The 24848-nt window shown below is 54.6% G+C and overlaps 10 protein-coding genes across 10 annotated transcripts; 4 read left to right on the forward strand and 6 right to left on the reverse strand.

The window, feature by feature from the left end:
* Positions 1–229: 229 nt before the first annotated feature.
* On the forward strand, positions 230–1870 carry LTHEOB_2189 (CoA-transferase family III; the record flags this gene model as incomplete). Its single annotated transcript, XM_035510973.1, has 1 exon — positions 230–1870. The coding sequence occupies one exon, from the start codon at positions 230–232 to the stop codon at positions 1868–1870; it is 1641 nt and encodes a 546-aa protein (XP_035365129.1).
* Positions 1871–1878: 8 nt separating this feature from the next.
* Positions 1879–2478, reverse strand: LTHEOB_2190 (GNAT family protein; the record flags this gene model as incomplete). The annotated part of the gene is made up of 1 exon (XM_035510975.1): positions 1879–2478. The coding sequence occupies one exon, from the start codon at positions 2476–2478 to the stop codon at positions 1879–1881; it is 600 nt and encodes a 199-aa protein (XP_035365130.1).
* Positions 2479–3577: 1099 nt separating this feature from the next.
* Positions 3578–4246, reverse strand: LTHEOB_2191 (uncharacterized protein; the record flags this gene model as incomplete). Its single annotated transcript, XM_035510976.1, has 1 exon — positions 3578–4246. The coding sequence occupies one exon, from the start codon at positions 4244–4246 to the stop codon at positions 3578–3580; it is 669 nt and encodes a 222-aa protein (XP_035365131.1).
* Positions 4247–5401: 1155 nt separating this feature from the next.
* Positions 5402–6871, reverse strand: LTHEOB_2192 (Abhydrolase domain-containing protein; the record flags this gene model as incomplete). The annotated part of the gene is made up of 2 exons (XM_035510977.1): positions 5402–6465; positions 6613–6871. 2 exons carry the CDS (start codon positions 6869–6871, stop codon positions 5402–5404), a joined length of 1323 nt encoding a protein of 440 aa, XP_035365132.1.
* A 1514-nt stretch (positions 6872–8385) lies between these two features.
* LTHEOB_2193 (uncharacterized protein) lies at positions 8386–10613 on the forward strand (the record flags this gene model as incomplete). Its single annotated transcript, XM_035510978.1, has 6 exons — positions 8386–8483; positions 8548–9272; positions 9467–9786; positions 9863–9982; positions 10050–10234; positions 10292–10613. The coding sequence occupies 6 exons, from the start codon at positions 8386–8388 to the stop codon at positions 10611–10613; spliced, it is 1770 nt and encodes a 589-aa protein (XP_035365133.1).
* Positions 10614–10934: 321 nt separating this feature from the next.
* Positions 10935–13089, reverse strand: LTHEOB_2194 (Phytanoyl-CoA dioxygenase; the record flags this gene model as incomplete). The annotated part of the gene is made up of 5 exons (XM_035510979.1): positions 10935–11719; positions 11778–11849; positions 11903–12464; positions 12518–12836; positions 12902–13089. The coding sequence occupies 5 exons, from the start codon at positions 13087–13089 to the stop codon at positions 10935–10937; spliced, it is 1926 nt and encodes a 641-aa protein (XP_035365134.1).
* An 835-nt stretch (positions 13090–13924) lies between these two features.
* LTHEOB_2195 (ATPAse) lies at positions 13925–16412 on the forward strand (the record flags this gene model as incomplete). The annotated part of the gene is made up of 6 exons (XM_035510980.1): positions 13925–14488; positions 14972–15248; positions 15304–15543; positions 15592–15795; positions 15860–16132; positions 16198–16412. The coding sequence occupies 6 exons, from the start codon at positions 13925–13927 to the stop codon at positions 16410–16412; spliced, it is 1773 nt and encodes a 590-aa protein (XP_035365135.1).
* Positions 16413–16472: 60 nt separating this feature from the next.
* Positions 16473–18302, reverse strand: LTHEOB_2196 (Heterokaryon incompatibility protein; the record flags this gene model as incomplete). Its single annotated transcript, XM_035510981.1, has 1 exon — positions 16473–18302. The coding sequence occupies one exon, from the start codon at positions 18300–18302 to the stop codon at positions 16473–16475; it is 1830 nt and encodes a 609-aa protein (XP_035365136.1).
* A 1035-nt stretch (positions 18303–19337) lies between these two features.
* Positions 19338–21281, forward strand: LTHEOB_2197 (Heterokaryon incompatibility protein; the record flags this gene model as incomplete). The annotated part of the gene is made up of 1 exon (XM_035510982.1): positions 19338–21281. The coding sequence occupies one exon, from the start codon at positions 19338–19340 to the stop codon at positions 21279–21281; it is 1944 nt and encodes a 647-aa protein (XP_035365137.1).
* A 2699-nt stretch (positions 21282–23980) lies between these two features.
* LTHEOB_2198 (L-type lectin-domain containing receptor kinase) lies at positions 23981–24709 on the reverse strand (the record flags this gene model as incomplete). The annotated part of the gene is made up of 1 exon (XM_035510983.1): positions 23981–24709. The coding sequence occupies one exon, from the start codon at positions 24707–24709 to the stop codon at positions 23981–23983; it is 729 nt and encodes a 242-aa protein (XP_035365138.1).
* Between the last annotated feature and the right edge of the window lie 139 nt (positions 24710–24848).

Raw genomic sequence — 24848 nt, forward strand, 5'->3', positions numbered from 1 at the left:
TAGCATTCGTCTGCATTACAAGTTCGTTAATACAAGTACGAAGCACGAGGTCCATTATATGCCGAGGGATGGAATAAGCGAACAGTTGACCGAGATGCCGACGGCTGGACAAAAGGAACCCTGACTCATCCCACTCTTGCTTGCACTATTTTATCCCCGACCCAACATAGCACTTCAAAACCCCAGAACACACGTGAACCCAGAGCTCTCCTGCCGTATACAGGTACAAATGGCCGCAGACGCATCCGTCCCCTCCAAGCCTCCCGCAACAAACATCAACATCATCCACGAGGGCATCTCAACCGACCGCTCCAGCTTCACCCCTCACGACGTCATCGCCGACATCTGGGCCAGCCTGGGCCTCCCCGCGGCCGCCCTTTCCGCCGTCGACCTACCCGGCAGCGAGCACGCCGGCCCCGTGCTGCCGTCGTCCTACCGCATCGGCTGCCTGGCACAGAGCAGCATCGCGCTGTCCGCGCTGTCCGCAGCTCTGGTGCACTCCGTCCGCAATGCGTCAGTAGAAAAAGAAAAAGAAAAAGCCGCAGCAGCATCCCTCCCACGCATCACCGTCCCCCAACGCCACGCCACCGCCGAGTTCCTCTCCGTCCAGCACTGCAGCATCATCAACACCGCAGCTCCTGCCAATGACTCCCCTCAGCCCCGTCCCCGTCCCCCTTCACCCATCCTCGACATCCACCCGACCGCCGAAGAAGGCGGCCGCATCCGCATCCACACCGCCTTCCCGCACCACCGCGACGGTGCCCTGCAGCTGCTCGGCCTGGATCCGGCATCTCGCACCAGCCTCACCCGCGCCGACATCGATGCCCAGACGCGGCAATGGCGCAGCCGCGATCTCGAGGCGGCAGGGCTGGCGGCCGGCTGCGCCATGTACGCGCTGCGGTCGTACGATGAATGGGACGTCGGCGAAGAGGCGCAGGCGAGCGCGGTGCTGGACGTTCCGGTGCGGGTGAGGAGAATTGGTGGTGGTGGTGGAGGAGCAGCAGCAGGAGCAGGAGCAGGACGACCTAGACCAGGCGTCACAGCAGCAGGCCGCCGCCGCCTCCTAAGCGGCCTGCGCATCCTCGAACTCACCCGCGTCATCGCCGGCCCCGTCGCCGGCCGCACCCTCGCCGCACACGGCGCCGACGTGCTCTGGGTGACGGCGCCGCACCTGCCCGCGCTGCCCGTCGTCGACCGCGACGTCGCGCGGGGCAAGCGGACGGCGCAGCTGGACCTACGGCTTGAATCCGACCGGGAACAACTCCGGAAACTGATTGCCAGCTGCGACGTCTTCCTGCAGGGGTACCGGCCGGGCAGCCTGGCGGCGCGCGGATGGGAGGAGGAGGACCTGGTGCGGATGAATCCGGGCATCGTGGTGGCGAACATGTCGGCGTTTGGGCCGGAGGAGCCGTGGCGGGGGCGGAGGGGGTTTGATAGCCTTGTGCAGACGTGTTCGGGGATGAATGTGTCGGAGGCGGAGCATTTTAATGGGGAGGAGAAGGAGGGGGAGAAGGGGGCGAGGGTGTTGCCGTGTCAGGCGCTGGATCATGCGTCGGGGTATTTCTTGGCGATGGGGATATGCGCGGCGCTGTATAAGGGGGAGGTGGAAGGGGGTGGTGCGTTCTGCGTCGATGTTTCGCTGGCTGGGACGATGAAGTATCTTCGCAGCCTGGGGCAGTATGAGGGGCGGTCCGGGTTTGACTGTGCTGGGTTCACTGCTGAGGAGGTTGAGGGATACTTGGAAGTGAGGGAGAGTGGATTGGGTGTGCTGAAGGCTGTGCGCCATTCCGCGAGCGTGGAAGGCTTCGAGCCGGGCTGGGACCGCATGCCCCAGCCGCTGGGGAGCGACGAAGCCGAGTGGCAGAGCTGATGTCGAGGCTACCTCCCAGCCTCCCGCTGTTTCTCCTTCCATTCCTGCTCCAGCATCGAAAACTGCAGCATGTCATGCCACGCGCCGTCGAACCAAACCGTCTCCCTCTTGCGCCCCTCAGCCACAAACCCCAGCCGCTCGTACAGCCTCGCAGCGCCTTCGTTGTAGGAAAAACACTCGAGCCCGATGCGGTGCAGCCCTGCGTACTGGAACCCCCAATCAACGATCCACTGGATAGCCTCGCCGCCGTACCCCTTGCCCCTGTGCGCCGCGAGGATGTCGACGCCGATGTTGCTGTTGCGGTGATGCTCATGGCCTACCTGCGGATTCGTGAGCGAAATGATGCCTATCGGCACCGCCGCTTTCTCCTCGGCGGCGGTTGCCGGCAGCGGCGGCGCGATGCAGATGATGACGGCAATCAGGCATTTTTCCGCCAGGTACTTCTTCCACTCGCCGCTCGCTCTCGTGGTTTCGGGCCGCAGCAGCGTCATGTTGGATAGGCCGTACGCTTCGGGGTCATTCTGGACCGAATGCACGAATGCTTCGTCTTCGGGCGTGTCGCGGATGGCGCGGTAGTGTAGCCGTTCGGAGCAGAATGGGTTCTTCATCGTGTTGGTGGAAGATGTCGTGTGGATGCGAGAGGACGTGGGAGTTGTCGGTTTAATATAGCTTTAGCGAGCCCGCCGGTTGCCCGTTTAGTCATCGCCGCATGAACGGTGACCTGATTGGGAAGGTGCATGACTCGACCCGTTTGTCTACGCCACTGTGCATGACTTGGTCGGGTGGAGCACTTCGTAACCGGAGTGAATGCTGCGCATGTAACGGTGCGAACAGGCGCTCTTTTGTTATCTTCAATCGCCGATCAAACGGGAGGTTCCAGAGAATGCTTGAGGAGAATTCCGAAGGGGCCAGAACGCAGGCTGGTGATAAGGATATTGACCGAACATCAAGCGGACGAGGCAGAAAGGGATGCGCTGTGGAATTGAAACGAGGCAATGTTGGGGAAATGCCCTAGGTCAAAAGCCAATCCTGCTTTAGATGCAAAAATGTATTTCTGTGAAAGATTAAGAATAGCTGCACTATTGTCCGTAAATGATATAAAAAGCCAAGCTCCGGAACTGTCGCAAAGGGTAATCCTCCCACGCCTAAAACTCGCAGTGCGTTACACAGCCAACAACTCATAGGGAACGGGATGCCCTCCGAGAATGTATGATCTTCGTTACTATTCCCAATTGCTCATTCTTCATGGGGATCAATCACATTCCGCCATGCTCGCAATAAAACTTTGTCTTTATGAACCGCCTACGCTGCCGTCTTTTCCGAGGCCAGGCAACGACCCTCCGGACCACCCTCCGCCATGTTTCTGGCCCTCCTAATTGGTGCCTTACTGGCACCAACGGTCCTGGCACAGTCCGACGACCCTCGTTTAGTCATCGTCATCCGGATCCGCCCAATCGTGCTTCTGCAACCCGTCTTGGTGTCGACTCCTATTCCACAGAATGGTTTGCTCAGCATCGGCAACAGCGTTGAAATTTCTGTCACAAATGCCCCGACCTTCCTCAATACTGTCGTCACGGATACGACTCTCACTACCGAAACTTCGACACAGACGACCCGTGCCAACCCCTCTGCAACAGACTTTTCAGCCACAAGTACAAGGGTCGGACCGACAGTATCATCCGTTGCTGAAACAACCAGCACCTTTGGTCAAGCTCCAAGTGGCACATCCACCTCGTCGAGCTCTACGTCATCCACGTTGGAGGACTTTGTCCTTAGCACTTCTGTCTCGTCGAGCTCTACGCGAACCTCATCAACAACCTCGTCCAGCACCACCTTCAATGACTTTTCAATTTCGTTCCAGCCAAACCCTATCGAATCTTCGTCTGCAGTTGAACAGCCTGCAGAAGAGCCGACAAGCTCAACCTTTGGAAATGAATCATCAAGTACCCCCCAGGTCACGCTTGAGACGTCTGCAAAACCGACACCCTCTGGAGATGAATCATCAGGTATCCCCCAGGTTACGCTTGAGACTTCGGCAAAACCGACACCTTCGGTTTCAATCGAAGAGAGTGCGGCGTCTTCAACAAGCTCGACACAGCCTGGGGCTATACCACCACCACCTGGCACGGACCTCGAGCCTGCCCTCTCTGAGACTTCGGGGACCACCTCGAGCGCGACACAATCTGAGCTTTTACCACCACCAGGACAATCACTTCTCGTACCGACTAGAAGTACAACTTTATCTATATCTTCAACATCTTCTTCGTCGGCAGCATCATCCGGATCCGGATTAATACAGCCCGGAGTGTCTAATTTAGTTCCTTCGCCCTCTTCCTCCAGATCAAGTTCATCCAGGCCGGTATTATCTGTAAGCATAGGGCGGTCAAGTACCAGCTCAGCGGTCTCTACATCTTCCCGAACATCAAGCGTTCTAGGGCTTAGCAGTAGATCCTCATTAGCTTCATCCTCCAGGGTTTCCTCGTCTAGCGGACGATCCTCGACTAGTCCCGCACGGAGTACTGTCACATCCTCGTCGCGAGTTGGGTCAAGCTCGAGCACAGGAACCTCTGGCACTGGAAGAGCAACGACAGGCACTCTTGGCGCCCTTCCATTTTCCAGCCAAGCATCTTCGAGCACATCCCAGGGCTCCACTCAGACGCCAGTTAGCGAGTCTACCGCAATTGAGAGTAGTACGGCTCCTTCGTCAACTTCAAGCCCCACATCTTCTCTTATTTCCAGCTCATCGTTGTCATCATCCTCCTCTTCTCCGTTTTTTGAACCCCCTTCTGCTTTTCTTTCTTCTTCTCCATCTACCTTTCTCTTTTCGTCTTCTCCTTCCTCGGCTTCTTCCATTTCTCTTCCTTCTCTTTCTTTGTCAGAAGAGACACAAGAAAGCTCGTCACTAGCTATTACATGGGCAATTCTCTCATCAACTCCTACTAGCTCTTCGTCCTCATCAACAGAGCTTGAAATTGGGACCGTGCCAACAGGCGAGATTTCGTCGACATCTAGTGCTGCAGAAACCTTTTCAACATCCGAACAAGCGCCGCTCATAGACACATCTGCATCTCCAGATGTTGGTACCCCGTCTTCAACATCTGGTGAACTCGTTCCTGGGACTGCTATTGCCTTGGTCCCTAGTATATCATTGGGCGTCGCAACACCATCACCTGATATCAGTCTGAGTATCCCTGAGCTCTCATCTTTGGCTGCCATATCCAGTGGCATTCAGTCCCTTTCGTTTGGGCCAGGGCAAAGTGGCTCGGAACTTTCGGCGCTGGTGCCAAGTTCAACTGGTGTTGTGCTGTCTGCTTCTGCATCACTATCCATCGGCTCTGGGGTTGCACCGTCCATCCTCTCCTCAGATCTATCTCAAGCTTTGTCCCTTGCGCCGAGTCAAAGCAGCTTCACCCTGCTTTCTGGCACAACCCAAGCTTCCTTCACTGCACCGAGCCAAATCAGCTTGGCGCCATCGAGCTTGGTTGGGTCTTCTCTCCCTGGAATATCAAGTGGCACGTTGGCAGTAACAACTCAGGTGTCTGCGCTTGGGTCGAGTGCTTTGTCAGGAGTTGTTGTGGTATCGTCCAGTGGTGGCTCCTCTCCAGTGCCTGCGCCCTCTTCAACGCTGGTGCTCTCTTCAGCGCTCGTGTCCTCTCCAGTCCCCTCATCCTCTTCACCGTCCCTATTCTCCTCGATTCCCCCCTCCCTTTCAACACTCTTGGCCTCTTCAGCGCTCGCGTCCCCTTCAGCGCTTTTATCCTCTTCGGCACCTCTGTCGTCTTTAGCGGCTATCTCATCATTGACACTCGCGTCCTCTTCAACGCCTGCGTCCCCTTCAGCGCTCGTGTCCTTTTCAGCGTCTGTATCCCTTTCAGTCCCCTTATCCGCCTTGAACCCCTTATCGTCTTCAGCGCTTTTATCCCCTTCGGCACCTTTATCTTCTTTAGCAGCCAGCTCATCATTGACACCCGCATCGTCTTCAGCGCCCGTGTCCTCCTCTGCGTTCGCATTCTCTTCAGCGTCTGTGTCCCCTTCATCCCCCTTATCCGCCTTGAATCCCCTATCTTCTTCAGCGCTTGCATCCTCTCCAGCCACCATCTCCTCCTCTACGATCTTATCGTCTCCAACACCATTATCATCTTCAACACCACTATCCGCCTCACTACCCTTATCCTCTTCACCACCCCTACCCTCTTCAGTACCTCTGTCATCTTTAGTGGCTGCCCTATCGTCGGCCTCCGCATCCTCTTTACCGTCTGTATCCTCCTCTAGTTCATCTTCTTCATTATCCGCGGGAACGGAATTGACTCTTGGAATCTCCTCCTCGACCATTACAGGGAGTTCAATAGCTTCCGTCGCCACCTTACCTTCGTCAGCTGCTTTGTCAGTACCATCGTCTTCTAGTACTGCCACTGGAAGCGGGGCTGCACCCAACAGCAACCTGATTCCATCAGGCCCACCACCATCAGCAATAGTTGGAGCGGGAAGTACAGCCTCATCATTGTCATCATCAGCACCGGCGCCGCCTGCTTCATCTTTAATACCAGGAGTCTTTCCTTCGCAGCCATCTTCATCGGCAATAGTAGGAGGCCCAGCTTTGTCGCAGTCATCGTCAGCGGTACCACCTGTTCAATCATCTTCAACAGGCATAGTTTCTCCTTTACAACCACCATCATCAGCTCTGGTGACAGGAACAGCCCCATTGCAATCCCCATTATCCTCTTTACCACCTTCTCAATCACCTTTCACGTCTACTGGAGTCTCCTCTCCATCTGGACCATCTCCGTCTGGGTCGGCGGGATCTGCAGCTCCATTACAGTCCTCTTCTACTTCAATACCCCTCGGCGCCTCTTCAATACCTGTCGGCTCTTCTGTCGTCTCTCCCTTACCGCCATCCCTATCAGCACTAACGCAAAATACAGCCCCCTTGGCTTCGTCATCCACGTTGCCCCCTTTTGTATCATCATCAACATCCCCCCAAATTTCCTCTTCTTCAACCATATCTTCATCAAGCTTGGTGCAAAGTACAGCCCTAGTAGTCTCATCTTCCACTCCTCAATCTCTTGCAATATCTTCAGCATCTGCCATTTCTTCTCCAGTATTTTCTTCGTCAACCCCGCTTGTTAATCCCCCTTCGATCCAATCATCTACGGTATTACCTTCATCGTCCCTTGTGGCTCTATTTTCTTCAATACCTCCTTCGTCGACACTTAATAACCAGGTTTCCGTGCCATCATCTGTTCAATCAGCTTCATCACCCCTTCAGATTTCGTCTTCCTCAGGCGTATCTTCACCAACATTTATTACCCAGCCATCTTCAAATTTACCGGAAGCCCAGCAGCCATCAACTAACATACCTGCTGGTGCGAGTTCATTGACTCCAGTTAGTAACAGCCCGCCGTCTGTGGTAAATCCACCTGCATCGACCATTAGCAGCTCTACAGCTGCCGGGCAAAGCTCGCTCTTATCTTCGTCAATTCCACCGGCACCTACGTTTGGAGTCTCCACAGGGTCGTTAGGAAGCTCGGCTATTTCGTTCCAAATTCTTTCTCCGTCTACCTCTTCATCTTCAACATCGGGCGCCCAGTCTTCCACCCCAATTGGTAGCGTCGCTTCAGGACCAGCAGTCGCATCTTCTACTTCAATTGGAAGTCTCTCCCCGTCTTCATCTCTACCTTCAGTATCTATTCCCGGCTCCTCTACCTCAGTTGCGAGCCTTCCTCCAGCATCTGCTCCCGGATCTTCTATCCCAGTTGGAAGTGTTTCCTCGATATCTCTTCCCTCATCATCGTCAACCAGTAATTCTGCATTAGTGGGGATCTCAGCATCTGGAAGCATTGCGGCTCCACTTCCAGTCAGTGATCTTGGCCTCCCACCGGCAATTTCTCGCTCCTCCACAGCAAGTGCTTCAACGTTAATCGCGACCTCGATACCAGTTGGTACCTCCACAACAAATAACGCTCCAGGTCTCGGACTGTCGCTTGGTGTCGATCTCTCACTTGGTGTTCCAGTTGTCTCGATTTTGTCTTCTGCCGTCAGTAATCTTATTTTACCGGGACTGTTTCCCGCTTCGGCATCGTCGTCGTCGTCACCGCAAGCCTTGTCAGCACAAGTGTCATCATCGCCCGTGAATGTAAGTCTAAAGCACACAGCCATACTTCACTAGCAGCTAAGACTGATCAGGCTCTTTCATCTCAATCTCTCCCGCCATCAATCCCGGTGCCTGGTGCCCCCACACCATCGGACGTAAATGCTTTCCTGGCCACATACACATACACCGAAGTCGAACTCCCTACCTTCACCGCAAACGCAACGGTTGCAACAGTCAAACTTCCCACAGCCACACCAAACTGTGTGTTTGACCTGCGCAGCGAGCAGAAATTTGTGAGTCCTTTCCCCCTCCGGCGTCTCGCCAACAGCACTGATGCACATACCCGAAACAGAACCTGGTAACACAGGGCGGCAAAGCTCTCTACAATCTCGGCAACAGCATCGGAGCGCTCACAACGGACCAAATGGTATCCCTGCAAAATCAATTCCTCGGCAAAGACTCACCACTCTCGCTAACAACCTTCCACTTCGAGCCCGATCCATGGGGCTACCCCTTCTCCGAGTAAGTTCCCCACCATCTCCCCACACCTCCACTCAACCCCAGCCCCACTCAAACCCCCCACCAGATCCCACGAACTCGTCCTCGACGGCGACTACCCGCGCTACGTCGCCCTCAAACCCGACGGCACCTTCGCCCTAACAGATCTCTCCACGGGGCCCTTCTCGGCGGACCTCGACGGCGACGGCACCTACGTCACGACGTCAGCCTTCACCGTCGACTGCGACGGCTTCGTCCAGATCTTCACGGAAGCGCCGCTCATTGATCGCAACGATCCCACCTTCCCCTGGCAGGTCACGACGGATCCGGCCGTTGGTGGGACTACGATCAACCAGCCGCTGTCGCCGGATGACTTTATTAAGGTCTTGCCGGTTGCGGGTGTGGCGCCGGTATCGGCGGCGAGGGCGGAGACGGTGGAGGATTCGGAGGACGAGGCGGATGCGGCGGCGGATGCGGAGGCTAGTCCGGGGGTGTTGACGCCGACGAGGAAGAGGAAGAGTGATGGTGGTGGTGGTAGTGGGAGTAGGAGGAGGAACTTGTGGGAGCAGCGGCTCCGTCGGTCGAGGTGGGAGAGGAGGGCAGATGGTGCCGATGGTGCCGACGGTGGCGATGATGCTGGTAACTCTGGGCCTGCGTATCCACGCTGCCCGGCCGCGCCGACTGGCTTGGTCAGCACTGTCAGGCCCGGCGCGCGGCAGCCCATGGCGAATGGAACGTGTGCGCAGATGGGCGGCGCGAAGGTGCCGAATTTTGACTTTACGGGGTGCTGTAATGCGCATGATCTCTGCTTTGGTAAGTTTTGCTTGAGCGGAGGACCCCTGACCTACTCACACTTGCACATTTTCTCTTGTTCTCACTGTTACACTTCCACCCATGGATATACAACAACTCGCGAACCGCCATACTGGCGAAAGGCGCCTTCGTTTATCCTCCCTCCCCTATTCTCACACAAACCCATCTAACTGACCTACTTCCCACCCAAACAGACAACTGTGACACGGGCACCTTCGACAGCTGCAACTCCGTCATGGGCAGTTGTATAGCTAGCACGTGCGACCAGAAGTACCCAGGAGTTGCACAGGCCGCGCAGTGGGCCGCATGTCGCATCAGCGGTGCCAGCTACGCCTTTGCTACTAGAGCCTTCGCTGGTGACTCTTTCTACGCCTCCAACTCGGCCCGCTGCACCTGCCGCTGCGGTGACTTGAACACCTCGCTGTGCAGTGCTTCGGCAAGCGGGAGTGCACTACAATGTGTGAACGTCGGGCTGGGTTTGGATGCGAATAATTGTGGTGGGTGTGGGAGACAGGTAAGTGAGAAAAAAAAGTTTGAACGGGGGGTGAGTGTTGAAAGCTGGGGTGAGCGGTTGGCTGACGATTTGGCAGTGTCCAAAAGGAACGACGTGCAAGGGCAGCAACGGGTGCGGATGCCCAGGTGATCAGTGCGGGGATGTATGTCTTAGTCTCCAGGATAATCCGAACAACTGCGGCGCCTGTGGCAATGTTGTAAGTTTTGAACCAGCCCTACCGTCTGTTCCCTGTGGAGAGCTCAGAGCACTGAACATCGACCCAGTGCGCATCCGGCATCTGCTTCCTCGGAGATTGCTTCACCCCGCCGAATGTCCAGCTCGTCCAAAATGGCCGCTTCGACAACGTCGTAGGCACGACCGCGCCGCCGTGGAAGGTCGCGTCCGCCGTCGGCGGCGCGACAATCGACTTCAACGCCGACGGCGACGCCAACATCTTCCACAACAGCGCGTGAGTCTCACTGTCCCCTTCTTCCAACACGCTCCAGTACTGACAGCATATATCCAGCGCCATCAACCTCCCCGCCGGCTACCCCTCCTTCAGCCTGGCCCAGACCATCCAACTCAAGCCGCGCACCGCCTACGGCGTGAACTTCAAGGCTCGCCGCATTGGCGGCTCGGGTCCGTGTACCGTGTCTGTCAACATGAATGGCAACCCCGTGTCGGGCGATCAGGACATCGAGCCTGATGAAGACGTCTTCAGGGCGTTTGGTGGAAACTACATCTCTGGCGCGACTAGCAATACTGTTATTTCCATCACTGCTCATTGTACGCGGACGACGGGGATGTCGATTATTAGGGTGGATGATGTTAACGTGTATGCTGTATGATTTGTTTTAGGTTTGGTTTGGTTGGGATTATGGGTTTTGAGCGGGATCTACTGGGGTATTCGTTGTAATATTTGGGTTTTTCTTACGGTATGCAGTTGTTTAGCCCGGTAATATGACTTATGTTTTCGTCTTGAGCAATGTCAGGCCATCTTTGAAATGGAATTACTGGAAGGTTATGCGGTAAAGCTCAGTTGGTCATAGACACATCTTATACGCAACTTTCGCACATTCTCGCATAATCTACCAAGGTCGCCCTCTTGCTGTTGCAAGATCCTCACAGCAAAAACACCACCTTCCGCTCCCACCACCCACCTACCCAACCTAAGCCAATAAACCCGCTCCATCCCCACACTCGAACTCAAGCACCTCCGACGCATCCAGCTCTCTCAACAAACACCTCGACCTCCCCGCCGTCGTGAACAACACCTTCACCCTCTCCTGCCGCCGGAGCGCCTTTACCAGTTCCCCCAGATACACCGCAGTACTACTATCGTCCAACCACTGCATCCCATCAACCACGCACACCACCGTCTGTGGCAGTTGCCCCAGCACGTCCCGCAGCACTCCCATCGCCTCGTCCCACGCCAGCACCGTCCCGTCCACCTGCTGAAACCGCTGTTCGGACAGGTCGACATCGATGCTGGCTGCGGTTTGCATTTCGCTTGCCGCATCGCCCGCGGCTGGTGGTTTTTGTAGTGGTAGTGGTGGTGGCAGCAGCTCAACCGCTTGCCTTATCAGCGCGCACACCAGCGCCACCGCCGCCTGCGCCTCGCGGCTCGCGTTACCCTGCCGCAGGCGCTCGCCACGTCGTAGCTCACAGAAATATGAGAGTGTGGGGATGCCGCGTGCATCTGCTAGGCGGACCAGCTGCGTCGCGAGGACCGTGACGGGGTTGGCGAAGGCGTCGGCGGCTAAGTATGGGCCGACCAGCCACAACACTGAGGATTTGGACCACGTCAGCCAATTAGAGAGGCGTGCGGCTGTCTCGGGGGATGCGGTGATGGGGCCGATATCGGCGTCTGGGTGTAGGCGGACGCGGTCGCGGTGGAAAAAGTCTTCTAGGTCACTGGAGTGAAGAGAGACAGTTTCGGGAGTCCATGGGGTTGCTGGGTGAAGGGTTGGTTAGTGGAGGTGCGGGGGGGTAGGGACGATAGGGGGACTTACGTTTGGGCGGCGGTGCTGCGAGAGGGAGGCTTTGCGCGATAGGCTGCGGGCTGGGAGGTAATAGGTATCGGTCTGTGGTTCTTTGGTGAGTTTCGTTCTTTGGTAAGAGTGGAGGCGGACCCTACGTTCTGGAGGCTGGCTGGAAATGTATTGGAGTGCCTGACCCCGAAGAAGAAGTTTCACATCTGACGCCAGTTGCTTGAAGATGTGGCCTTCGTCCCTGACGGCGGCTTTGAGATCCGATAGCTCGCGCTCCAGCCTCTCCAGCCTATGGATCTGCTCAGCGCGATCCCGCGAATCCCCCTCCAAGCCTGTTCGGATATCTTGGATCTCCGACCCAATATTCTCCATGTTTAAGCGCATGACGCGCTGCTCAGCGCTTGTGCCTAGCGCGGCTAGTGTACGCATCTTCTCTGAGATGGCCGTGATTTTCTCCACCTGATCCTCGAACCTTTTATTGAAATCCTCCTTGAATGAGTCCAGGAGCCGCTCGCGCCGCTTCCGTGTCATCCAGCTCATAACGTCCGACAGTAAGAGGAAGATCTCGGCATAGAACTTCGCAACCTCGCCTTGCATCTGCTGCGTCGGAAAGAGTTCGCGCTTCATGTCGCATTCTGCAATATGCTCGCTAATCTGCCACAGCGCTTGTGCGAGTCCTTCGGCGATCTTTTCGTGATTGACACTGGCCTTGGCTGGGATCAGTCCAGTCCCAATCTCACAAATGCACGATGGATATTCACCTTGATAATCGCGTTCAGCGACCCAGTGAAAAGAGATACATATTCGTTCCCTTCCGGCAGTACCGCGATCAATGCGCTGTGCGAATTTAGCGTGTGGCAGAAGCGGTGGAACTGGTCCAGCGCCTTGCCCATGAACCCTTTCGACCGTTTGGCCGCCCACGCCCTCCTAATATCCTCCACCATGTTAACGATTCCTTGTACAGTAGGTTCATCGCGGCTAAGGTCCAGGCGCTCCTCGGGCGGGCTTTGCTGCTCGAAGATGCGCCACTGGTCCCACAGCTTTTTCGACTCGACGTTAATGACATGCGTTATCGCGCTTCTACTCGTTTACCACGGACTTATCAGACTATGGAGCATATTAAGTGATTCGGACTTACTGCTTACTCGTTGTGGTGTCCCTGGTCCCACGGCTCGAAGAATTTCCGCCACGGCGCGGCGAGGGTGTCAGGGTCACTTTTATCACGGCCGAGGACGGAAGCGAGTTGATAAGCGTCGTTGTGCGGCGGCAGCCTCTCCTCTACGTCGAAGCTATACATGCGCACAAGCTTTTGAGACTCTCTGATGTCGTCCATGCTGTTTTTGTTGTTGCTTTTGGTGGGAGAAATTTTGTGGGAGGCGATGGGGCACAAAGTGGAATCAAGTAGGTGGACTACCTTTCACGAGGAGAATTCCTCTCAGCCTTGTTCCAGACAGGGGAGTGCATCTGTGTTTGTAAAGCTGCATGAGCGGGGTCGGTCCGCCCCCACCGGAAAGTCTTCCTTGTACTACAATGCATGAATACACTCGACACTCTTCACTGTGCAGAAGAAGGCTATGTTTAGTGTTTGGACCTTCTTCTTTGTCTTATCATCAAGGTATTATGTTGGTAAAAGGAAAGAGTATAAGTGGGTAACAGAAGGTCGAGGCGGGGCATTGCGCAATGCTTTCTGCAAGGCTGAGGGAATAATTGTCGCTTAAATATGCATGTCAGCATGACATGAGCAATTATCAGTGTGCTAGCAAATGAGTGGTGCTGCATACCCGCGACAGCCTTATTTCAGATGGGCTAGTAGCAAGGCAGATATTCAGCTAAAACTGGACTGTTAAATGTCTGCCTCTCGTTGGATGGCAAAATGGCGGATAATGCAAGCCAAAACGCCAGCTCATGACCAATACCTATTTAAGGCAACACTGCATGTAAATGAGGGGCCGGTGCTGCCTAAAGCTGCATGTGAAAACGATAGCGGAGCTTCTGCGCCCATTTATCAGTACGAAAACACCCACAAATGGCACGGCAGGTTTGTTGTGTCCAGTCTACAGATCTATCACTTTCCACTCATTCGATCAAGTATCCGAATGGAAACGCCACCCAGCGAGGAGAATGCAGTCGGTGGGTCGGGAGGGCGTCAAACTCCAGTTCATCAGGCCATGGAAACCACTGACCCTGATGCTTTCAATGAGACTCCTAAACCAAGAAAAGATGCATCGGAACACGAAAGAGAGAAGAGCGATGATACAGCCATCCCCAGGATAGGATATCGCACTGAGTACAGAAGTCTAATCACCGACGATCTGATTCACGAACAGTATGGCACTACTGGTTTTCATGACATTGCATACTCTCCGCCGCAAGAAAAGGAAACAGTCTTTGAGATTGTACGAAAGTTCTTCACGAGCCAGGAAGAACGCACGAGGGACACTATTCCGACCCGATCTTGGCACCCGCCAACTATCAGCATGCGCATACTGTCTGTAAGCGTCGTGAACGCCTTGCGGTCGGTCGTGAAGTACTATCCGGGCCAGGACCTGACCAGCTCTGAGGTCCTCATCCAGTATCCATACCCCATCCTCATCCACCACTACGATGAACTCTGCGAATATCGTCAACAATGTGCGAAAAAGGATCCCAGCGAGCTATGTGTGCGAGAGAAGGATGCCGAAGAGCACCTTCAGGTGTTGCTCAACTTTCTGGATAAGGAGATAATACCGGACGTGAGAAAAGAGCAGGAACGCAATGAAAGAGGGTTTGAGACGTGGGAACATTTATGGGTATCACTAAGGCCTGGAGCAACCGTTGTTCTCAAGCTCGCAGAAGGCACGGAATGGTCAGCCGGCGTCATACAATCTTTGTCCGGTGGAACTTTCGGCAATTCTTCCGAACCGTGGAACATTACTCATTGGTCTCTAAATTGGAATGGAACATACCTCGCGCGATGTATTTCCGGTTTCTATATCCCGAAGCGGGATGGAGAGAACGAGATAGGCACGACACGACGAATACTCCCAGTGAAGGACTATTTGACTCTCACCAACGACCCTATTGCCAATGAGCTGATGGAGTTCGGCAAGAAGTGGTGGGGTCTGCTTCGAAAGCAATGTGGTCATTTTCGAGGCAAAACGAGAAAGTTTCCGTATAACGAGGGAGGTTTTCACATTGCATTGTATCAATAGCAATACACTAATGGTACTTTATAGGTCGATGGTGCTGTCATGGCGGACTTGAAGCAGTACTTCACTTTGCATGACGATAATATTCCACGAATACGCACAGCACTGGATACCCAAATATGGACGACTGATTGCATCTGTTCCGTCTGCCTCGAACGGCGAAAGGACAGTAACAATGAGATGATGGCGCCATTCAAGCACTATGATTTGACCACTCTGGAGACCAGGGACGAATTGACTCGCCACGAGTATCTTTTGTGCCCCTTTGAGATGCCAGTTTTCGTCTTCAAGACACGTAGTTGGGGTGAGTTGGCAAGACCCTAGATGTGGAGATGTGATTGATGCTAACAATGCTCTAGAACATATTCACGTTCGAGATTTTTCAGAACCAGAATTCGAGGACATGATTGACCACCTCGTCATGGACGAGAAGAGGGTGAAGAATCTCAAAGCACTCTCAAAAAGCTTCGCACGTCTCAACACGCATGGAGAGAAGATCGAAAGAGAACCCTGGAGTGCAGATTTTGTAAGAGGCAAAGGGAATGGTTTGATCATCCTTCTGCATGGGAGTCCTGGCAATGGCAAGACTTACACTGCCGGTGGGTGCATATGAAATCACTCTTGCGCCGTTCTTTGACACTGTACAGAATGCATGGCCGCCTTCACAAGACGTCCACTGATGATATTGACTTCGAGCGACATCGGGACATCTCCGACCGAAGTTGAATTGAACTTGACGAATCATTTCAAGACGGCAAAGAGTTGGGGCGCAGTACTGCTCATAGACGAAGCAGACGTCTTCATGGAGCGTCGGTCTACGGCCGACCTGAATCGCAACAGCCTAGTCGCCGGTCAGTCAGCCCGCTACCTACAAGATCAATTACCCAAATCTACAAGCTAACCGAGCTTGCGCAGGATTCCTGAGAGCCCTGGAGTTTTACGAAGGAATGCTATTCTTGACGACTAACCGGGTGGGCTCGTTCGACGATGCCTTCATCTCGCGCGTCCACCTCAAACTGTATTATCCCAACTTCACACCTGAGCAACGGAAGCAGGTGTGGCAGACGTTCGTCGACAAGCTTAACCAGGAGCGAGGTGATTATATTCGTCTACATGGCAGTGCCGACGAATATCTCGAAAGCAAGGAGATGCAAGCGCTGGCTTGGAACGGCAGAGAAATCAGAAACGGTGAGAATTTGCTCCGATACTGTTTTTTTTTTTCCGATCGCTGATTCAAGATCGATTCATTTTAGCATTCCAAACAGCTGTGACCTTGGCCGAATTCGACGATGAGCGAGACAAGGAAGGTACAATTTTGGTCAAGGGAAAGCATCTGAAAGCTGTAGTAGAGCTATCCCGTGATTTTACTGATTACATGAATGAGCTTCACTTGGGGAACGAAGATAAGAGGGCCCAGCGGAAGTTCGAAAGGCTAGATAGCTTCGGAAAAGCCAAAGAAGGGGACTGATGCCCGTACGGCTTTCTGAGTGTTCGACGAATGGGGCGTAGTGCTGTCTTTCATTGCATACTAGCATAGTATGAAGTTTTCGAATTTGGGCTTTAGCCTCAGCCATTGCGTAAGCAGCACCCAGCCCAGTCCAATGCGAGTTGCAATCCCATTGTGTCGCCGAATCAACATGACATTCACAACCGGCGGAGGAAGCAAGGGCCTACCTTTACCGTCATGAATCGTCACTTGAGAGCTCATAATTATCCGCTTCCTCTCCATGTTCTCCTCCTCACTCTCATACGCACGCGACTCCACATCCCCCGCAAACTCCTCAACCCAGCGCTGCTCCGCCGCACCACCGCACCCCAGGCCCCTCGCCCGGCGGAACAGCTGGTCAAAAACACGCACATACCGCTGCTCCCCTACCGACAACGCAACAAACTCCAACGTCGTCCCCGCCGGCGGCGCCTCCACGAAATCATCCGGCGAGCACATCCCCACCACCAGGCCATCCCCGTCACATATACACGGTAACCGTCCGCGCTGGTCGAGCATGCCCACTCCGATCATCGCCCTGCCCGCCACCGCGCCGTCCATCTCGTGCAGTGCCGCACCTGCCTGCGTATCGGCCTCCAGCCAGTGGGCCAGCGCGCCATCGTCCCCGTGCACCTCCTTCCAGAAGTCCTCGTACCGCGGCCACCGCACGTCGAGCAGGCGCTGCAGGGTGTCGAAGTCTGCTGCAACATGCTGGATTTCAGCCGGGACAGCGCTCTCGAAGAGCCCGAACATCCACGCCGCGGCGACGTACACCTGCTTCGAGTAGCGGGGGTGGATGTCAACGGGGAGGAGGGAGTGGGAGTCTGTATAAGCGTGCCAGCCGTCGCCGTCGCCCGTCGCAGATATGCTGCGAAAGGAGACAGTGCCGCCACCGCCGCCGGCGTCATCATGAACCGCGTGCATCCACCGCGCCGTCGCGCCGTGGAACGGCTGGTCGAAGCTCGTCTCGCCCTCGGCGGCGACCCAGGACCAACTGGGCAGGCGGAGGCGGTCCTCGGCGCGGACGTAGGGGGCGACGAGGTGGGGCTGGTCCTCGCGGTGCGGCGTCTCCCACAGCAGGGCTTCGTCGAAGTCGCGGTCGGGGAGCCCGTTGCGGAAGGAGTCGGTGCTGCCGTAGGTGTGGGCGAAGATGCCGAGGATGGCATTGTAGATGTCGGAGCGTTGCGTGAGGTTGCGTTTGTTGTATTCCTGAATAAAGCCGGCATAACGGGAGAAATTGTGGTGGTCGTCTGTTTCAAGGGCGGTGGTGGGTTGGGAAGAGGAGGTGTTAGAGGGGCCTTCGGTGGAGAGGCCGTGGGGGCATTGGAATGCCGTTTGCCATTGGGAGAAGAGGAGCTTTCGCGGTGATAGGAGGTACTCTTGGCAAACCCATCCGCGGGTCCACCAGGTCTCGCGTCCGGATATTGGACTTGGTAGCTGTGGGGTGATTAGAAGGCCTGACACCGGAACCGGTTCTTGGCTGAACCGCCTTGGGTTGCTGTTGAGGCCCAGTAATCCGGTTTCAGAGTCGGTGCCGTGGACTGCGCATATTGTGAGATATGCTGATGCATATACTGCGTCCATACTGCGGATTTGCGCCATCTTTTGTGGGTGATCTTCGTCCTGTATGATACACAGGCGATCAACCCAAAGGTATCTGACATCCAGTTCGGTGCACGCAGTCATGGCATCCCTTATAGTTCTCGGCACTTGTTTCGTGTCGAGACTCCGTGGCGTCCGCAGATCTGACTCGGTTTTTCTGTTCAGTTCGAGATACCCTGGTTGCTGCGGGCCCCACACGTAGCTGAGAGCAATGTATTGGAATTCCTTCGGGGGCTCGACAATGCATGCAGACGCGATGTCTATAACCATGAATCCTGGAGGCAGACTTCTCGTCTGATTTGCATGGTGATGATTGTTGAGACAGTCTGCAATACGCTCTTGGACCTTCTCCCACGACACCACGCGGCTTGCTCCGTAAGCGTTCGAACCCAAAGTCAAAGAATCCACATCCGTAGCTGTTTTCTTTACTTTGTTGGAATTGATCGTAGCCTCCATACTCATCCATAATCCCTGTTCAACCTCTTTCGTCCAGTTGGCCGTAAAGATATTGTCTCCAGTCGATGGCCCGAAATGAAGCGTGACGCTACCTTTCTCGGAGCTGCTTTCTAAGAAGCTGGGGTGCACTGCACCGGCAATTGCCTCAAATAGCAGAGCTTGATGGATGACCCGACATAGGCGGCAGTCTGGATTTTGCTCAACGCGCTCGAAAGAGGCGTAGGGGATGTGAAACTCGAGCCCTGCCTCCACCTCTGGAGCACAGATGAGAAGATGATGAAGCCGTAAATGCTGGCAATAGAGGCAGAGGGTCCCTTCGTATTCGACGGGATTGCACTTCGCACAATCCCGAAGAAATAGGAAGTCGTATTGTTCTTTCGAGAGCCGAGCTTCAGAGCCGATAAGTCCGACAGAGATAGAGTTTAGCTGTGGAAGGTAATTGCAATCCCGCCGTCTACACCATTTACGTTCATGATGGGGATGGTCTTCCATAGCACCCGTATATGGTATGTCCACGGAACTCTCAGAAAGTACTCAAGAGATTGTTGTTAGATCAAGTCTGACCTTTAGGCAGCAGCGTTGCGTGTACGGCGCCACTTTAAATTTGACGGGCCGTTGTGAGATTCATGCATCGGTACATTTACCTGACTCCAGCATGTACTATCATTGGCTGCCTCGGAAGCGAAGGGATTTGGCCCCCACGAAAAAGTCTCGCCGTACTTATGAACCAATAAGAATAGCGTAGACCCTGCACATTTTCTCTGGGTCTCACAACACCATTACAGCTATATATGCTGTCTTCTCAGAATGGGCTTGTTGTGACAGCCGTTTAACATCTTGTACCATACGATGCAGAACATCCATTACAACCCCATCCAACTGGGTGGAGGTGAATTCCGGATCCTTATCCTTCAACCATCCAGTACGTTCTCGTCCGACATCATCTGTACTCTGAAGAACGTCTCTCTCGAATCCCACCCCCCATATGAAGCTCTGTCATATGTCTGGGGTGATACGGCCACGTCTGGCTCGACCATTATCCTGGAAGGAAAACCAAAAGGTGTCACAGAGAATCTCGCAGCCGCCCTACACCATCTACGCCTCGAGAATGAACCACGTAAACTCTGGGTTGATGCGCTCTGTATAGACCAAGAAGACATCAATGAGCGAGATGACCAAGTCATTCACATGAAGGAGATATATCAGCATTGTGCTACAGACCTCCTATGGCTCGGCGACGATTCGTCAATCATTGAGAAGGGAGCTGCAGCTATGAAGAGCATGGGGCCAGTCACGCAGCTCGGAGAAGACTCTCTAGAGACTGACGTGGAACCAATTTGGAGGAAGACCGGATGGAAAAGGGAAAAAGGTCTCGAGCAACAATGGTTTGAGGCCATCTCAGCGCTCCTCGGCAAGCCAAAAGTGTGGAACCGTGTTTGGATCATGCAAGAGGTGTCCTTCGCCCCTCGGGTAGTGTTGGTCAGCGGCAACGCGACGTTGCCATGGGACCGCGTCGAAGAATTTCTGGACGCCGAGAACTACATCCGCAAATACGGCTTTCCGGACGCCTTCCATGGCCCCTTCAGCCACGGGATGGAGCCGCTGAGAGACGTGCTCACATTCTACCTAGCCTCCGCCCAGATCCTCGCGCACCAGCGCCGCATCGCCGCCGCGATGCAGCAACCACCACAACAGAGCGACAACTTCCCGCCAACTTCCTCCCTTCTCGACGTCCTCGCCCGCTTTCGCCATACGGACGCCACCGACCCCCGAGACAAGGTCTTCGCTCTCCTCGGCCTCACATCAAACCCCCTATCCATCACCCCCACCTATCACGACTCCAAACGCCAAGTCTACACCAAAACCGCTACCGCCATCATCAACGCATCCGGCAACCTCGACCTCCTCTGCCAAAGTCCCTGGGGCCTCTTCGGCACCGCCGGCCGCGACGCCTCGTTGCCCTCCTGGGTCCCGGACTTCGCGAATGCCGGAGACACCTCGGACATTCTGTTCGCCCAGCGCGGCATCTACGCTCCTGCAGGAGATGAGCAGCTGCAGACGCCGTGCACAGCGGCAGACGATGGACGTCTCCCACTCGAGGGCTGGGATGCCGGTGAGCTGCGCAAGTTGTATCCACAGATACAGGGGCTCAGGACACTAAAGATGCCGGACGAAGTGCTGCGGGAGGGCATCGAGGCTGGGAACGAGTCGCTGCGTCTGCTGCTGTCTTCAAGTGAGGAGCCGCATCGGCGGCGCTCAGAAAGCCAGGATGGCGATGACGCTGAGCGGCGTGGTTCTGGGGCGGGGCTTCGCCGTTTCGAACAGTACTGGAGGACCATTATGCTGGACTGCAAGCGCTACCCTGTCACCCGACTGGATGAGGATGATGTGAGAGACCTGAGGCCGAAGTGGGAGGCGTGGTTGCGGATTCCGTATGTGATGAAGACTTGGACATTGTTGTCGGGAGAGGTTTGTTCAGCGCCTTTCCCAGAAAAAGACAGAGAGGCAGAACATGGTATCCAAAACCACTCGGAGTATGCTTGGGGGATGAGGTTTGCGGTGCTGGAGGATGGGGGATATGCTATGGTGCTGACGGAGGCGGAGGAAGGCGATCGTGTTGCGGTTTTGAAGGGGGCCAAAACGCCGGTCGTGGTAAGGAGGAAAGAGGGGATTGCGCAAGGAGGCAGAGAGGAGGAGACTTGGACGCTGATTGGGCCTTGCTATGTGCACGGTTTGATGGATGGGCAGATTGTTGAGAAGGGCCGGGATCCGCGAACGTTCGTTCTCGCATAGAGAGCACTAAAGAAATCGCTGTGGCTCTAAAGATAGAGGCTCAGGCATTGGGAATGTAGAAAAAGTCCATTAGGATAAACATAGAAATCATGCAAGTTCGTGCGCCCTTGATCACTCTAAAACGATTGTCCGCCAAGGCAGGCCATCTTGCTCTCCTTGACCCATGACACGATGCTTGAACCATCCCAAGAGCTCTGCGTAGTTTGGGGCAAACTGGGGTCCTCTGACGCCATGCAAGTAGCATTCTCCAATGAATTGGAATCTGTCCGGCTCGGAAGGGCTGGGTCGGAGCAAGTAGGGCACGGTGCCACCATTAAGGATGGCGATGACATCGCCGACATTAAAGTTCCCCGGGACGATGGCAAGTGATGTATCCGTTAGAGCCAATCTACGCCCTTGTGAGAACTTGCGTATGCCGAAGATATCCGCCCCATGGCCTATTTCCATCAAGCTCTGCGTGAAGTGCGACAGGAACCCGGTTGCCTCAGGGTCTGAGTCTGTCGTAAACGAAACTTCGATACCACACAAAGGTATTTTCTGCATAGGTGTGCAATGGCTCCTTTGTACTTTGTCAATCAGAGCTGCATTGACCTCCAGGAATGGTGTAGTATGGTCACCGGTTGAACTTGTGTGTAGATGTGCAATAGGCTCATTCCCAAATGTGTTTGGCTTCCAGTAAGTGAAGGAGGAAAGTCTGGGGTGATGTTCATAGTCGGGAACCCAGGTAGGCAGCTCTAAGCTTTCATTGGCCATTTCGATAGATTCTTGCTCAATCAGTCTGGGCTTTAATAGGTCATCTGGGTCGAGGAGTATTTTATATCCCTGCAAAGCCGCGTCATGTAACCTTAATCTTTCGGAAGCCGGATCAGGCCCAGTGTATAGTATTTCAAATTTTGATTTCCAGGATTCACATAGCGCCGCTGCGGTTTGTAACCATTGTTTGCTGACGGCGTCCACTGGGAAAAGCATCCCTACCTGCTCTTGAAATTGATGAAGTGTATTGACCAAGTATTGATCTTTCATTGGCATGGAATCAGTTTGTTTGCTTATGAAGTCCTCGACAGGCTTGCCCATTAATGAGTAAAGCGAATGCCAACTCTGTTCCAATATCGGGCCCTCAAGAGCAAGTGGGATGCTAACCGTGGACATGGAATCTGATTGATGACTGACTTTCGCAGCAGCTCGGTGAAGTCTTCGAGCCATGTACTCTAACTTGCTCTCTAGGGCTTCCAGAGGCGGAACTTCCGTTTTTGGCGGGAAAACTGTTCTCATCCTCGATGCTGGTGCCAAGCCGTCATCGGAAAAGCGATGGAATCTTCCGATGTCCGACAGAAAGTCCAAGCAGTTGTACGTTCTGAGGAATTGAGCGGCGACGTCGGTGTATACCTCTTTTGCCGTTTTGGTGTAGTCCGTACTCAAGTCGATACCAGATCTGTCATCAACCAACCCAAGCAGAGCGTAGATTCTGTCTCGAGGGTCGCTGGATAGGCAGCTGCGCGCCATTGCGATTAGTGAGAGAACGTCCTTCACTGGCTTCTTATCGCTTCTTGAGATCTGGAGGACTGAAGGGACTTGTCCCGCAGAATTTGTAGGCTCTAAGCCTACTGCGTGTATGTTTCCGATTGATAGGTAGCGCCATTTTAAAGTAGACGAGCCAAGAATAACCACAGCGTGACGAGCCATGGCGACTTCCTGTAGAACCCAGATTCTGGAAAACCATGGTAGTGATAGGAATCTGCTAATTGCATCATATGGTGGTTCAATTTCATCCCTACGCAGACGGCTGAAAAGAGCTTCTGTGTCAAAGGTATCCTGGCTACCGAGGTAGATCAACACATTCGTCGCTCTGGAATAAATTCTGGCCATCAACGGGATTTGGTGATTTTTTTCTAGGTCATCAGCCTGAGCAATGCAAATGGCGTCCACCCAAAGGATCCGTTCGAACGTGTCGTGTCTTAGGCCCGTGAGGGCTGAAAGGCAGTTCTTGGTGATCTTTATCAGTCCCGCTGCGGTGTGCAGATCTTGGGTCAATTCGGCCTGGCCCCAAGTGTACGAGACAGCCTCGTAGGCTGGAGGATGGGAAATGTCGGCGTGGAAAATCTCGCCTTCAAGTTGATTCTCTTTCTTTCCTGGGAAGAGACGCAACAGCCGGAACTCAGAGGGATATTTTAGCTGTGCGTATCCGAACGGGGCTCGACTGAACATTGGAGCCGCCGCTCGTTTGTTGTCGCCGGAATCAATTTCAGCCTCGTCAGCCTTGCTTTTGCGGGAACTTCTGGTGTCTGGCAGGTCCGTCAAGCCGCAGCTGAGACAGAATCTAGATTTGCCCATCTCCCGCATATCGGGACGTGAGCACCGGCAAGGTTGTGTCTGGTCCATGGCCAAGACCGTGGGGTTTGTGGCGGTGTCCATGGAAGTGTCGATGTTCGAAGCGCAGAGTGGGGCAAGGCTTACCCAGTGATAAATTTGCCAGGTGGGTCGGTGTAACGTTACAAATTATCGTGCTGCATGACTGTCTCATGAGTAATCCGTATAGAGGAGTATCTTAGCCGAAGGCCAGGGTGAATTTGTGTTTCGCTAATATCATGGGGGGTTAGAGGTTATCACCCGGACAAGAATGTATAATTATTAATTCCACATTCACGTCTGGATAACGGCTTTAAATATATTCATGTTGCATTTTCTAAGAAAGAATAGGATCAAGCAATAACCTTAGCTTGTTTCGCCATCACATGCTTCCCACCGAAACACCTCGCGCCACACTGCTCCTTCGCATCCACCCCGCCCCCCACACACGCCACCGTGTAAATAATCTGCAGCACAATCCTCACATCCCTCACCATCCCCTCCCACCCCTGCCTCGACTCCTCGTACTCCCCGCGCGCCAACCGACACAACACGACATAATACGCCTGATAAATGTTCCAGATCCCCCGCACCGGCGCCTCCAGATCCCACTCGCTCACGCACCGCGGACTGATCCGCCGGCCCAGCATCTGGAAGTCGTCGACGGACAAGCTCATGCCCAGGTGCCGGCGTGCGGTCTCTTCAATCCGTTTCCGCGCACTGCTGCCGCCGCCGACGACGCCGCCGACGAAGGTCCATAATGGGCGCTGCAGTCGTCGTGGGAGGAGAAGGAGGCCGGCGATGCGCGTGATGGTGTTGAGGCGGCCTTCGTGCTGGAGGAGCGTGTGGAGCTCGCTGGCAAAGGCGGGGGCGCTGGAGGTGAAGTAGTGTTGGGCGATCATGGAGTAGACGGCGATGTCGTCGAAGAGGCTGCGTGTGTCGGACAGCGATTCGTCGGTTGTGGAGTAGGCTGATTCTGTGGTGGTGGTGCTTGCCGCGGCGCTGCTGGGGAGCGAGAGTACGGAGCAGCAGTCGTCGTCGTCCATTTGCATGGAATCTATGCGGGTTCGTTGGTCCTTCATGTCGGCTACTCGTCGCTTGGGTTGCGAACTGTATGCGGAAGTCAGTTTTATGACTGCTCGTGTTTGCTCGTCACGGGATTTCCAAATATATACGTTTGATGGCAAATAACTCCTGACATTATTGTGCGGGGGTTGGTGG

This window comes from Lasiodiplodia theobromae (genome assembly GCF_012971845.1).
Source record: "Lasiodiplodia theobromae strain AM2As chromosome Unknown scaffold_5, whole genome shotgun sequence".
NCBI classification, from domain to species: domain Eukaryota; kingdom Fungi; phylum Ascomycota; class Dothideomycetes; order Botryosphaeriales; family Botryosphaeriaceae; genus Lasiodiplodia; species Lasiodiplodia theobromae.